Genomic DNA, 16729 nt, shown 5'->3' with positions numbered 1-16729 from the left:
ACGGTAACGATAATTATTTGTAATGTAATGTACATGCAATCTGTTGTTATTATATTCGGGAACAATGGGGACGTCGTCGCAATAATACACACATCTACAGGTTAGTTATCATGTAAAGTTTGAAATATTGTAATTTGTAAGACCTAAAATTGAATAATAGCAGATACTTAGGTACCAAGAACATAATATTAGTTCCATTTGAGTCCCAGTTTATCTCCGAGTCAATATATTTCAACGCTGGTTTTTCAATAGTTAATATCAAATTTCTATGAAAATCCTAAGTGAATGGAATACAATTCTAAAAAGAATGCTTTCGTGTACATCAATTTTAAAATTTTAAAATACCTATTTCTTATATATTCTCTTTCAAACAATTTGTTTTGTTGAATATTGAAATTTAGTAAAATTGATCAAAATTAAATTTTTAATGTTTGTGAGGATAATATTTATGTAACTGAAAATAATAGTTTACTACTAAATCGTAAAATAATTAATTGTTTTGGATTATAATAGGCATATGCCTATACATTTTCAAAAATTAAATTTTTAAATATTTCATTAAAAGATCAACTTGAATCATGTTAATAATCTACTTTTACAGATTATTATCAAAAATTCACTTTGCAAAGAGATTAAATCAAACAAAAACCATGTGTTATAGTTTTTGCCATCATAATCTTCATATACCTTAGGTACTTACTTAATTATTCATTTTACAGTTTATACACCCACACTTTATTTTTGCACTGTAGGCACTTGCTTCCTCCCCAAAATCTTTTAAAAATGTTTTCAGGTTGTTTTATACTTTATTATATTATGTTTGGAAAAATTTAAAAGTTTAAATGGTCTTGTATTCTTGTTGGTAAATAAAATTGTTATACTATTCGAACAAAAAATGAAATGTTGTGTTGACAACACATATTGTTATATTGATAATATACTTACTATATTAATGAATACATTAATCTATATCTTGCAATAATGTTAATACATTGTTAATATGATAGATGTATATGTTAGCGGCAATGTGTATAATATATTTAATATATAAAATGCCTAGGAATTCTATATAATACCTGGTGGTTTTTAAAAAAGTGTATAGTAAATTTTTTTTTACACACATTTCCTAAATATTTTGTATAATAACTAGACATTTCATAAAATGACAAACAACAAATTGGCAATCTGTAGAATAGTGATATAACCCAAATAAATAGATTTCCTTCTATCATAATTATGACAATTATTAATTTTATTAGTGCACAAAAAAATATTTATTACAAAGTAGGTATCATTAATATTACAGAATATAATGCATAAAAATGAAAAAAAAATAATTTGTAAATTGTATGGGTAGTACTAACATGCAGTTATTAATTATTATTACTATTATATTGTTCTGTAAAATACAAAAATCTATGTAGAACGTAGGTACTTATTAGGAATAAATTATAATTTATTATTTTAAATTTCGTTAAGACAAAATAAATGTTACTAAAGTATTCTATAATTACAAAAAAAAACATTATATTTCATATGTTTAAGTTTATAAAAAGTTGTTAAATTTATTTATTACAACACTGTAAGTTAGGATGACATTTTGAATTGCAATGAACTTTATTTTTTAAACACTTACATCTGTTATTTTGACATCTTGTTGAACATGAACATTTAATAAAGCCTTGTCCAGATCCAGTTGCTTCTTGAGTGGCAATAGATCGTAAACCCAATTCTTTTTCGTGGTTTACTTCCTCTAAAGCCACAAAATTTTGTTGACAGACTGTAAATTGGGATCTGGCATAAAGTTGTTTCAGAACACCTAATGAAAACAAATACAAAAAATACAAATTAATAATTAAAAATTTACGAAATTATCAATCAAACAATAGGTACCTGTTTTATTTCCTAAACGATAAAATCCATCTTCTGTAACTTCCAAAACACACGCCAAAACATTATGAGCTTCTCCTCGTCCTCGATCAACATCTGAAATTGGTACTCTTACTGTGTTTCCAACGAGTGCTGGAAGGAATTTTTTATTTGATCTAGTTTTCATGTTTATAGCCTGTAATTCCAAATTACAATGTGCTTCTCTTCGCTGGTTTTCGGTTTTTTTAGTTCTGATACAAAGCTTACATAACAAGTCTTTCTCCACAGATATTGTGCCACTCGCATGGATTTTGCTATCACATGTTAGACATTGAACCATATTTTTATCGTTTTCTTCTGAGCACACCAAATAATTCCCCTTATTTATACTATTATCAACTGTACAAATATCTTCGTTAATCGTAATTATAATATCTTCGTCATTGCAGGTAGCAATATTTTCGTCGTCCTTAGAATTTACCGTATTTATATTATTATCAACTGTACAAATATCTTCGTCATTGGTAATATTATTTTCGTCATCTTGATTAGTTGGGCCAATGGAATATTGATCTACCAAATTAAGAAGGCTCTCTTCATCATCTAAATCTTTTAAAATATATGGTGGTAGAAATGATGTATCTAAACCAACTTTCATTTTACAACCAAAAAGTGCTTCGTAAGGTGACCTATTTATACCTTTATGATAAGCTCGATTTTTCATCAGTTGAATAAATCTTAGACCTTCACTCCACTTTGAAGTGTTATTGTCCCTCATCCATGTCATCAACATATTTTGAATGTCCTGGTTTGCCCGTTCGACACTTCCCTGACTTTGGGAATGTCGAGGTTTTCCATGAACGATTTTTAAATTGGGCCAATAATTTTTTAAGTTAGAAACAATTTGATTGGAAAATTCACGACCGTTGTCGGATTGTAATATAGAAGGTGCTCCAAGTAAAGTGAAAATATCAATTAAATTATAAGCCACTTCTTCTGCAGTTTTTGTCTTTAATGGTTTTATGACGACAAATTTAGTTAAATGGTCCTGATATACCATTATAAATTTAAAAAGTTTATCAGCATTTGATTGAAAATCGATCAAATCAACTTGACAGCGACTATTAAATTCACTAGAAATAATGGGTTTCACTACTAATCCTTTTCTAATTTTTTTGTGTTTTAATTGACACAGTTCGCATAATGACAAATAAAGATCTACTTCGAAGCGCGTAATATTTTTAAACTTACTATTAAGCTCATACAACATTCTGTCTCGTCCTCCATGTCCTAACGATTGGTGAGCATCATGTAACACATCAAAAACGTCACTTTCCTTTATATAATATAAAATATTGTTATCATTATTTTTAACAGGATAAATTAATTTGCTATTATTATTAACGACCAAAATATCATATTTTTTATGTAACCAATAGTCACGCGGCTCTTTTTTTTTTGTTTTCGATTTAGCACTATCTACATCTTTAATTAATTGATAATATCGCTCATCAGTTAAAAACACACTATTTTTCAAGTCACAATGACGCTTCAATAACTCGGCGTTAAAACGAACTTTCATTTCGCGCACTCGACTCTCCACGCACGACATTTTGTCAAAGACTGAAATGTAAATGATAAAATAGTATAAGAGTACCTATATGACTACGGTGACAAAATTATCGCGTTATCTGTCGGCAGTCGGAATTCTACTTTATAGATTACAGATTACAGATTACTAATGGATTTATATATTGTCAAATATCAATAGGTACTGATTATATGGATTTAATATATTACCTATACATTGTTTGGCATTTCATATAATGCTTAGGTAATTTAAACAATTTTTTAGATTGCCGTCTGTATTTGGTGTTATATAGAATTCCTAGACATTATATAAAATACCAATATTATACACATTGCCGCTAACATATAGATAGTAAGCACCATAGTTGTTAACATAATCATACTGTCATAAAATAAGTAAATGTGTTGTACCTAAGCACCTTATCAATAATGGGGTCATAAGTTGATATGTTATATTATGATATATGATATATTTTAGCATTGCAAAAACAAAAGAAAAAAAATTAAGCGCCTCCCCTACCAAAAAAAAAAAAAAATTCTGGCTATGGCACCGCTATATAATATATTATGGGTATTAAATATCTGCGCATGTTAAATTGCAACAATTTCCGAATTTCTATAAGGCTATCGGTTTCAAGTGAGATTTTTTAGGGAAGGCCAAGTCGCTGCTCGAGACGTTAAGTTTTTACCAATATAATAAGTATTATGTATTCCTTTTCCTGCTCATGACATTATTTTTCATTCTATTGTTCGGTTCGTGACTATCTCATTGCTGGTCAATACCACAGTGCCACCCCTATGGCTTATATATAATACAACATTATATTATTTACTGCGATCCTCGTACTAGCCAATACACTTGGGTTTTATGATATTTCACCAGATTGCACGAGCTTTGGCCACGTTAGTCGTGGTCATTACGAGAACAATAATAACGTACGACTGCGGAAACAAAGACTTTATTGTAATGCAAATGCTTAACAAAACATATTATTAACCTTTTGTAGGTAATGGCCAATGGAAGTTATGAATACTCGTATTTCAAAATATGTTCTAAATTTGTTATTGTCTGTCCCATTTGAAGGTCAAAATTACGGTGGAAATACACACAAAACAATTTGTATTGACCGACTGCGAGCGTTGACGAATCACAGTTTTATTTTGTTTTTGTTCTTTTGACGAGTGGCGTCATAACATTGACACCGTGTGTAATATGTGTATTTTCAAGTGTAGTTTACCGCTTGACGACCGTTAATTTTTTCATTAAGCTTTGTAGTAAAAAAAAAAAACCTGAAACCCGCGAATTACGTCCGACCCGAGAAATTTGTTTGTTCCGCCGGAAGTATATTTTATAGGTAGTCGGATGAAACTATAATCCGTTTTGGTAATCGAAATCATTGTTTCATAGTAAGATACGGGTAAGTACTTTATATTTTAAAAATAATTTTCACCTACTTGTAATCATTTGTATAGGTATACTAATGTGTTTTGAATTAAAATAAATATTGATCGGTATATTTAAACAAGTCGAAGGAATTAATAAGCTATTACCTATGAAATAGTACATACATGTATTTAATATGTGACGTGTGATATGTTTCTTATATCATTATATCGACACTAATATAAACTTTTGGCTTCTATTGATAACCGTTATGTGATATTTATTCGAAAACGATTAAATTAAAAGTACATAATAAAAATAAATATTGTATGAAAAGTTAATTTATTCTTGCTTATTCATATATATGCTGTTGAATTATTATTTTGATTAAATTTTTTTTTTTGCTTTCTTTGGTGTAATGGTGTAAATGTGTAATAATAAGTCTTCGTATGTGTAGCTATGAAAATGAAAGAGTAAAATTAATTTCATTAAACATGACAATACGACGTAAAATAGAATTTCTTAACCATAGGACATTAGGACATCATGTATTCATGTATTCATGTATAATATCGAAATATAACGAGTATATAGCTAACTAGTTGTAGTTAATTTCAGACTAGTGGGCACAGGAGTATCCTGCAGGCTGCAATATTTTGCTCTACTACTTCACCCTGGCACGCTATAGGTATATATTAGTACACATTAAATACATTATACATTATACATTTTAACTAATTAACTAGCTAATCGAATAAACGTCTACTTTTGTCAATCAAAATTATCAAGAAAATATTATGCTATATATAAACGTTTCAATGTACGTACCTAGTCATCCAAAAAGTTGACTTGAATTTGATTTTTTGCCAAAATGTGGTTTTGTAAATATATATATAATATATATATAATACATACTATATGACTATTCAATTATCTAAAAAATTAACATTTTTAAAAATGTTAATAATTAACGAGCATTTGATATAGCGAGTGTTTACTATAAGAATAACTTGCCAGACATAATTTTACAAGAAGTTTACAAGTCCATTATTGTAAGCTGAGTTACTCCTTTGTTTTAATACAGGTACTCCGTGTTAGTTTATTATACACTATTTTCAAAATCTTAACCATTTCATTTTATTATTTTTTATGGATCTTATATATTTTTTTTTTTTCATGTTTTTCTAATAAAGTATATTTAACGATTTATAAAGAGTTAGTAGTTATGATTAGATAATAATATTTGCTTTGCTTATTTCTTCTCCAACATATTTTATCCGAAAATTTGAACCAACAGCAACATATTATTATGCATAGTAGAACATATAGCATTGTTTAGTGAACAACATATTATATTATTTGCTTAACACATTAGCATATTGTTCAGCTAAGGTATTGAGTACTTGAAAAATATAAAAAGACCATCAACCATGCGTGTGTGGGCTTGTTATTAAAAATAAAAAAAAAAACGTTAGCAATACATGGTATTTGAACGTATTATTTTTATATACGTAAACATAAATTAGTAAGTAGGTACTTATACGCTATACGATAATGTCTGTATGCATGTAAGTACGTAATATATAAACGTAGATTCCAGCTTTTGGCACGTAACCTGCCAATAAATAACCATCAAAAGTGGTGCCTGATACTAATGCACTGGTTTGTAGTTGTGTTCGCGTGTTTATTCTTTCTACCGTCGAGAATTTCATATTATTATCATCAATAATAACAATAATAATAATAATAATAAATCATACAGATAGCGATAAACTAGTCCTGTACGAATATATAGCAATTCACACTGAAAGACGTAAAAATAAAAATATGTTTAGTTATACTATTATTATAATATAGTATATTAATCTGAACGAAAAAAATTCCTATTGCATCATAAAGTAATATATTATATTATTAACAATACTAACAAGTTATATTATTATGAGGCACGATGCACATTATATAAGTGCATAATATGTGGTAGCGTCGTAGCGAGATGCACTCGCTTTCATTCCCGTCGTCGATAATAAAAGAAACCGGGGAGCTCGCTGTGTTGTATAGTATAGGTGTCGAGTGTACCTCATCACTGAGTAATTCACTGTAATAGATGTGTGAAATTTGAATAATAATTGAACAATAATAAATCCATAGCGTACGATGCTCAACGGAGACGGTCTGTCTGCATACTATACTTCTAGGATATTTTATTATATTGTATTTTTATAATTGAAGGGTGATAATTCAAAACGTCGGATTCCCAAAAATTTGAAAATCGAGTTAAACATCGACTGACGATTATTGTGTAAAAATACAAGAAGAATTCAAATCTGGCATAAAATTCGATTTCTGTAGCAAAATCAATTTAAAAATCGCCATTCAATTCAAAATGTGTCTTCTCGCGTAAAATCAAAACGTGCGATTACCATGTTGAAACCAAAACGCAATATTGCCCTTGTTATTTTTTACCACATTTTATATTATCAATAATTTAAAACACGTTGTATTATACTATTATAATATTCAATATTATGATTCATCTTCTATTTAGCTTTTCAGAGTCTAAATAACTATTATTAATTATTGAGTAATTCAAGTGCATTAAATTCGAGTTTATAGCACTTAATAAATACTTTATTCCTTAATCAATCGACAGACATTTTTAAGTTTGAAATCCCTGCTTCTTTACAAACAAAATGTGAAAGTCCACATTGCCATCATGTTCTCACTCAAGAACAACAATTAAAAAAAAAAAAAATTACTAAAATATTTACTACATAATTTTATCAATTAACTCCTATATTTACTTTATCATCTAAACCTCACTTATTAACAGTGATCATTATTTATTATTACCACTAATATTATATATAACCTATTCTACCATTACTCTTTTTAAATTGTAGAAAATAATTTTATTATTTATTATTTGTTTAAAATTCCAAAAATAAAAAACACTATACCAATACTAAGTTTAGATGACATCAATAAGAAAACTTTATAATCATGAAAAAAGTTTGGAAAACCCCTTTTTGCAGGGGGGCATAACTCTTTTATTTTTTAGTTATGGCTTATGAGAAATTTAACTATTTAACAAAATCGAATCTACGGCACATTTGTTGATATATTTTAAAAAACTATTAAATTTGTATTGTAATTTTTTTTTTAATTTCAAAGCTATTTTAGTGGACTATCAACTAACATACCAGAAGTATACAAACTATTTTTATGAAATCAAAAAAAGTAAACAAAAATTATCATTTTTAAAAATAACAAGAGTAATAAAGTAATAAAAAAAATAAAAGAGTTAAACCCTCCACGCTTCGAAAGGGTTTTTTTCATAACTTTTAGTATATGTTGTGTCATATTATGAAGCCAGTCATGACTTCCCTTAGCCCCCGTGACACATTCTATTATAGTATACCAAGGGTGGCCAAAAAGTCGACCTCGGTCGACTTGTCGATTTTAGAAAATTTCAAAGTCGATCTCTTTGTGTTAGAACTTGGCTATACACTTAGTAAACACAGTTAAATATTCACATTTTGAACTAACCTGTTTATGCGAAATGGAATTTTCTCACATTGAAAGTCATACCTATATGAAGATGAATGACTACTGCACTTCTTGATGATTATTTGGAGCAGCGGTTGCGTTAGTCGTCAGTGACTATTCCCCGGATTAAAATCAACCGATCAACGACGGACAATGAAGTACTCCTACGCAAATAATATCATTTTATTTTGAATTATTTGATTTATTTTGAAATTATTTAGATTTTTAATGTAAAACACTCAGTTTTATTCAATGTCATTAATTGCGTATACAAATATATGTTTATCGCCATAACAATAGTTGCCTATACATATAATAGGTAGACTTAAAAATAAAAATGTTTTTAAGGCAGTCGATCCCCGAAGGAAAATTCAAATAGCCACAAAAAGTTGTACGCCATGATCGTATACAATATGCATACACTTATATCATTCTGCGGCGCGATATTAAAACGGGGGCGTTTGTATAACCAAATTAAAATATGGAACACACAATAAATGTGCACATATTCGTGCCGCCGTTTAAAACTACAATAATATTACCACCTCTGTACGGCTTTACGAAACGATTATAAACCGATCCGTTGAAGTACAACGGTTGTGCATGGAAACATGTATGGAACCATGGTTATTACGTGCAAACTTCCGCAGCGACGTAATTAACGAGTGTTTGTGTGACGGACGCGTACACAATTATTATTATCGTACATTAATACGTCTTTTAATATAATACGCGTGCCTACATCGTCAACAATGCACTGTTGTGCGCACATCGTATGATAATATATATTGTTGTTATCACTGCGATGTATTATATTCGTCGAAATCGCGCATTATCGGCGAACAAAACGTTACGTTATAAAATGCGATACGTGTCGGCGAGACCGTTTGTCGAGACCGGGGAAAAAAATAAATAAAAACGCCGGCGACAAAAAGCCTTCTTCGCCGTATGGGGGGGGTACCCCTCGACGGGCCCGACCCTCGGCGATATAATATTGTTTATAAACGGCGGCCGTGCACGTGCCGGTCGTGCGTCGCCGCTTGTGTTTTTTTTTTCTCCGAGGCGGCTCTCTCGCGCCGGGCTTCCTCTGCTCCTTCGCGAGGTCTCTCTAATATCGGTCGCAAAAACGGTCTTAAAAAAAAAAAAAAAAAAGTGGAAAAGGAAAAATGCTAATTGCATTAATGCGCCCCCCCCCCCCCCCGACGATGACGGGGAAAATCCCAAGTCTCAAATTAAAACCTCCTAGCGCAAACGCGCGCCTAATGTCCCGTAGTTCCGTTTCGCATAATGACCCCGGCCAGTGGCAGCTTCGGCGGCGGGACGCCGGTCTCCCAAACGTTTGGCTCTTCCGAACTTCCGGTGGCGGCGGAGGCGCTTCCATGCACACGAGCGGCTTTTACTGTCCAACCCCCCCGCCCCGCCCGCCCCAGGGCGCTTCCGTGGGCTAAATAGATCGTGTCGTCCGCGGTGTGCGTATTAATATAATACTGCAATATTGCACGGGACAACGCTGCCGTCGAAGCGAAATATTATATAATATGACATTATTGATATTGACATCCGCCATTGCGCGAACGATGCGATCATATAATAATATTTGTCCGTTTATAATATTACAACAATGTGTAATAACAATACGATATATGTATTGCTCTTCGAGGCGTCCGGTTCCGATGAATGATGGGCCTGCATTTATTTGCAATGGAAAAAAATGTACGAAAACCCAACCCGGCCAAGACTAGCGCTGTAGTCAGGCATATATCGACCGACATTTTTTTACATAAAAACACAATATTTATTTCTACTCGCCAAATATATCCAATCGGCAATAACTAATAGCTCATGCTGGGCATAACGACTTGATAAGTTAAAATTAAGTGATTTGAATTACTTGACCTAACTCTTTGTGGGGCTTTGTCGACTTGACGTTTAGCTCGATAGTTTTTTAGACAAACCATAAAATATTTTTGTCATAGTTATCCAATGATATCAAGTGTCACAAGAAATATGTTACTTATTGTAAGTGTTATATTAAATCTTTTATTTTAAACTATCTATTGGCAATTTATAAATTGAAAAAAAAACTAACTGAATTTAGGTAAGTATAAGTTCGTTGTAAGTTCCTTCATAACTCTTCTATAAATTGTATTATCTGCGTCAGAAAAAAGAAACAAAAATGATTAAGTATTATCTATCAACTTAACTTAGCTAAAACTATCATTGTTTTCCTTATCCTTAGTAAAAATATGCACAGTAAATATAATTGATTTTTATCGTTTTGTCTTTTTAGTATTAAATTATTAACCCATCACTATAATATTCTTGCTTCGGCTAATTGTAAGTTTAAGGCTCTTCGAAATGATGAAAAATGTTTTCACCCTGATAATTAATAATTATAATATAATATTATGAGGATTATCATATATAAGATTAAAGATATATCTACACCTACGCCCAACATGTTTTTAAACTTTGCAACAATACATGAAGTCGCTATGGGCGAGTATTACAGTTTTCATTAAAATATAATATAAAGTTATGGATTTTCAATTTCAGGTAAAAGTGTAAAACTATTGACAACACTACAAATAACTCGAGAAACTCTGTACACCAATTTCATAACAACGACCTAACAAAGCACGCTACTATATGTACCTATATGTATATATTATCAATATTGCAATAATTATAGTGTAGCATATAATCAGAAATCAGAATGATGTGTACAGCTAACTAGAATCCATTATTTCTTCTTATAACCATTATATAATACATAGAACCTTCCTACAACCTTTACTCTTTAGCATGATTTTATTTCAAATTATTCTTTAAGTTGTTTATTAGGTACGTATAGTTTAGTATCCGTGAGATGTATAACCCAGTAGTTGGGCCAAAATTGTCAACTTGAGTTAAACAAATCCACTTTTTTATTACATTTTACAGTAATTTTATTTCGATCATTTTACTATGAAGTACAATAAAAAATTGTATTGGAATATCTAACACTAGGTAATAAAATAAATAAATTAAAAAAAATATAATATCATAAAATGTGATTTCTTTTGAAAAGTACGTTTTTATAATTTCAATTCATTCACTCATAACAAATAATAATACATTACTAAATAGTTATTTGGAAAAATAAATGTACTTCAATATACATGCAATATGTACATGTGTTCATGTAACACATGAATGCAACATTACAATAATTTATTTAATTTCATATTTATTTTGTTGGATTCATTTATTTTCGATGAATTTTATTTCTTGAACTTAATAATATTTTTCAGTATTCGTTTTCTGTCAATTAATTCAGTAAAATTTAAATTTAAAAAATAACATTCAATACTTTGGTTTTTTTAAGAACATGATTACAATTTTATTGTGTATCCAAAAACCAAAGTTATTTTTATTTCAAATTTTCACTGAAATGTTCAAAAGTAATTTCAAGATGACTAGCCTTATTGAGTTATATTAGTTAAACATGGTAATATATTGATAATATATTATGGATTATCACACAAATTAATTCATAAAAGAAAAACGCTTGCAGTCTTGGAAACTCATAATTAGCCTACATTATATTGATTCTATTTTCTGTTAGAGTGTTAAGCTTATGGAAATTGTGTTGACCATAGTCAAGTGTTAAATACACTTTGTATCATCTTATAAACCATAGTTTAATATTCGTTAATATAACGAATAATCTATACGAGTTAACAAGTTCAACACATGAAAATTGTGCCGCATTATTGTGCCTCAGACAAAAATGACCTAATCTGATGTGCGTACAATCCATGTTCAACAATTAATTGACAAAAGAGCTACGGCCATAATCTTTTATGATACCAATACTATATAGTATACACAATGTATATATTTTAACTAAGATTAATATTACACTGTTCTGTGTTCACCCCTTTGGGTTTGTAGTTTACAAATGAAAATGTTGTTGGATTAGATTAGGTTAGGTTTTACAATGACTATTGAGGTTTGCAATGGCTAACTAATGTTATCAGAACATTTATTTCAAGTTGAGAACCTAAATAATATTTGGTTATGAATAGTTATGATAATGTTTGATACTTAATATGTGTACTGTTTATGAAGAACGATGGAAAATCAATACAACTAAAATAAAAAAAACATTATGTTTTTAATAATAATAATTTTTTTAATAATAATTTTAGTGTTTTTTTGTAATTATTTACACAAGAACAATTTTTAAAATGCGTGTATTTACTTTAAAAATTTAAAACAGTTCCTGGTAAGGTTAGGCTTAAGTGTTTAACACACACACACACACACACACACACACACACACACACACACACACACACACACATAATATATATTCATACACGCAACAAACAAACGAATAAGCGTTTTTAACAGAGCGATTGTCCCGTTATTGACACTTTTAATACTTATCATTCGGAGGACCCTATGCAGGGGGATGTTTTTTTGTTGAAGTGCGAGTGGTTTAATCGGATGTGAAGTAATAATCAAATAAATGCTTGAATGCAGTTTTTGTTTGCCATAATGATTCGTATGGAAACAAATTACGTATTTTTCATTGTTTTGAAAGTTTCTATATACCAGCGATGGAAGTATATTAAAACTGCGTTTTGAATGGTGGATATTGTGCTTGATGAAATGTTATTATGTATAGATACCGCCTTTTTTTTCTGAACATTTTAATTTATTAGTTACGTAGGCTAGGCACGTGCACATTCTTTACGGGGGTAGAATGCGTAGTGAAAGAAAAAAATATATTGTCCTTATAACATGCAGTATTATACAAAGACTATGGAGAAATTTATCATCCTCCCCGTATTTACACAATGATGCATTGAACATTACTGTAATCAAATGTCAAAACAAACATTTTCATTTATTTAATTTAATTACCGAGTAAGATTTTATGATAATTAACGTGTATGCATATAAATTGTAATGAATAATAAATATTGTACCTATACGCGTTTAAATAACGTTTTAGTACATAATGTGTTATCAATGTTTTACTCGGGCTACATTATAATTTAACATTTTTTTTTGTGTTGTACCAGCATACAAATATGGGATTCATTTAAAATTAATCAAACGATTGTGTTTCTTAAGTCTTAATACCGTCATTATACTGTCATAATGAAAAACGATAACATTTTGACATTATTTGAGACAAATGTTCATTTGAAACAGAGGATATTTTAATCTACAGGCATTAGACGTTTGACTTGAAGGGTCGACTGTTCAAAAATGGCCCCGTAATCTACAATTGATTTCCAACCTAACATATGAATGGTATAAACTATAAAGTAAATACGATATTATATTTCAAATACAAGCACAAAACGTTTATAAAACTTTTCTTACTTTTCATTAAAAGAGTTATAATAACCCTATAACGTTTTAGAAGTCTTGAGTTTCAATTAAGTCGTCCAAAATCTGAAATGTAGGTGCTGTTAAAAATTATTTATTGCGAAATTAGTGATAATCAGTGGTCGAAGTGGCTCAAATATGTCTAAGGACGATTTTCATAAATGATATGGCTCTCATATAGTCATATATCGCTTAAACAGTCGTATAAAATAAGTGGAAATATGTAAAATATGAATTTTAAAAGCAGAGATATGCCACCACTTCGACCACTGGTAATCATAAAATTGCTGTTCTCCAAAAAAAATATATATACATAACATACCTACCTATACTGTAATATAACGTCTACAATTATGTATATTTGCGTCTTAATGATACAGGTACACTTATATATCACACGTTATATACGAACACGGTGTGATCTTACGTATGATGGATGAATATATTATATAGGTAGTATTATTTTAAATGTCTCAATGTTCTATATGTTCTGTTCTGAACAAATAATAAAATGTTTTTCTACTAAACAGTTGTAATATCTAAAGCAAACAATATCGTGAGAAAATCTTGTCCTGTCCTTCACATCATTTAGGTACCTGGTGGGTGTATCAAATATTCAAATAGAAAGGATATAAATTCCAAGCGATACTAATCTAAACATATCGTTACCACTTCACACCCCTTTGATACTACAACAGATGCATCGCGTTTTATTTGTGTTTAAATCGATTTGCATAATTCATTTCCATGAAAATGTTTTCAAGTTTATATTTTTGATGCACATTCACACTTTGTGAATTACATGTTAATTTTCGTTTCACTAACAATGAAAATACATCCATTGATTTACACTAATGTTACAATGAGTATCACTATCGTTATAATATCATGTAATCACTATTAGTGCAGTCATGTTACTATCTATTTTGTCCAAAACATGTTCACATAGCTACATAAGTTAAAATATTCAATTAAGACCATATTATATTATATTGACTTTCACCACCTGTATGGTAAAATATTTCTGAAAGTAATAAATTAATAACAATACTTTCATACATAATGAATAAATGGTCTAAGTATCATATACACTAAATTCGAAATAACATATTTTAGGTATATTTGTATAAAACTATTTTTAAAGACTATTGTCTATGATCATATAAATATAAATATTTTAATTACTGGAAACTACACTTTTGAATTATGGAGTAGGAAGATTTTTCAACCGTAAATTATTTTATTTTATTTGATGATTATACGCCCCGAAGAGCATTTAGTTAACAAAAATATAGTAAAGTAGATAAATTACATAAGTAGATAATAAATTAATACAATTATATATAGATAACAGGTAAAAAAGTAAAGTGGTAGGACTAAGGTTGGTTTAATAGGTGTAACGTTCTGTGGAGAGGCTGGTTGTGACCATACGAGGTGAGATGGGTAGGGATAGAGAAAAGAGAATGGTGTCTAGTAGAGTAATAGGGAACGCGAAATGAAACAGTGGCTAGTAAGTCGGGGGAATCGATGGTACCATTGAGTAGAGATGTGATGAACACGAGATCTGCGTGTTTACGGCGAGATGTCAGAGTTAGGATATTGAGAGTGGAGCGGATAACGTTATAATTAGGGCTCGGATTTATATGTAAATACATATTTTTACTGTGACTTGATAAATTAATTTAGGTAAGTGATAAATTCGTTTCAAGGGATTTCCAATAAAATGAACTATATTTTATTTTACATATTTTTACATATTTTTCCATAAGTACATGTTTTTACATATTTCTCAATAATTCCATTTTTCCTACATATTTCGACAATTTGTTCATTTACGATTTATTATTTATTAATACAGACTTGCCCATGTTTCCAAAAGTACAAAATAATACCAATTTTTAAACTTAATCTAATCTACTGTCGATATATGTTTGATATTTATGACCTCATAAAGATAATGACAAGTTTTGACAGTCCTATAACATCAGCCGAAGTTGAGAGATCTTTCAGTCGATATAAATCAATTTTACGACATAATCGGCGATCTTTCGAATTCGAAAATTTAAAAATGCATGTTATTATTAATTGTAACCATAATAATTAGATAGTTAGATAAATATTTTTTTTTATTACATTTCATTTTAATTAATAAAAATATTTTTTTTTTTTGACAATACATATTATAAATTTTTTAGCACATATATTTATGTACATAATTTTGTTTTTTGATAATATATATTATACATTTTTTAGCACATATTTATGTACATATTTTTGTTGTATAAATACATACTTTGGTTAAATAAATACATATACATCCGAGCCCTAGTTATAATCATGAGATGTGTGTTCTATATTTAGCGGTGAGCGTGCTTAGTTACATCACACTGACAATATGCAGACATTGGCACAAAATACTTTTTACGCGATTCGAGTGCTAATTAAAAAAGTAGGTTAACCTATTTTAGACTGAGTTAAGATATTTTTACGTATTAACTTTTAACTTGCGTGCCAGTTAAATTAATTATGGGTAATTTTTAACTATATTAACTCCTACAACTTCTATAAGATCTTATGTTTACTTAGCTTAATTTGAATAAATTACATTTTCACGCCCACCTCTGATTATCTGACTTTTCGGATGTATTTCTATTGTATAACCTACTTCAGATTTGGCAGAACGACTAGGGTGTTGCCGAGGGAGAAGGGAAATTTAAAAACTAGAGGATGCGCGCTTACTCATATTCGAGAGAACGAGGAAACAGAATTCCCAGCGGTGATACTGGTGTGTGCAGTTTGGACGTATTATATCCGTCCAGCGTGCAATATTGTATACATTATCATATTATACATTGTGTGAATGTGTGTGTGTATGTGTGTGCTGGGATATAAGCACACAGTCGCTTGCACGCGCACAACAGATATTATGTTAAATGACGTGTGACAAAC

At 29.8% G+C, this 16729-nt stretch overlaps 2 protein-coding genes across 2 annotated transcripts; both read right to left on the bottom strand.

Annotated features, from left to right (window-relative positions):
- Positions 1-1507: 1507 nt before the first annotated feature.
- Positions 1508-3803, bottom strand: LOC111038870. Its single transcript, XM_022322131.1, has 3 exons — positions 3429-3803; positions 1894-2580; positions 1508-1819 (listed from the first exon to the last, which is right to left on the bottom strand). Exons 2-3 carry the CDS (start codon positions 2525-2527, stop codon positions 1566-1568), a joined length of 888 nt encoding a protein of 295 aa, XP_022177823.1. The 5' UTR covers positions 2528-2580; positions 3429-3803; the 3' UTR covers positions 1508-1565.
- On the bottom strand, positions 2540-3481 carry LOC111038864 (KRAB-A domain-containing protein 2-like; the record flags this gene model as incomplete). The annotated part of the gene is made up of 2 exons (XM_022322125.1): positions 3353-3481; positions 2540-3205 (listed from the first exon to the last, which is right to left on the bottom strand). Coding segments are annotated over exons 1-2 (795 nt in total), but the record flags the coding sequence as incomplete, so codon positions are not given.
- Positions 3804-16729: the final 12926 nt, after the last annotated feature.

Source organism: Myzus persicae, unplaced genomic scaffold, assembly GCF_001856785.1.
Source record: "Myzus persicae strain clone G006 unplaced genomic scaffold, MPER_G0061.0, whole genome shotgun sequence".
In the NCBI taxonomy this organism is placed as follows: Eukaryota; Metazoa; Arthropoda; class Insecta; order Hemiptera; family Aphididae; genus Myzus; species Myzus persicae.
This window is presented reverse-complemented; position numbering and strand designations above follow the sequence as displayed.

Coding starts and splice junctions, on each gene's coding strand:
- LOC111038870 (XM_022322131.1), bottom strand. CDS start 2,527: ATGAAAGTTGGTTTAGATACATCATTTCTACCACCATATATTTTAAAA. Junction 1,820..1,893: donor TCGTTTAGGAAATAAAACAG/GTACCTATTGTT, acceptor TGTTTTCATTAG/GTGTTCTGAAACAACTTTAT.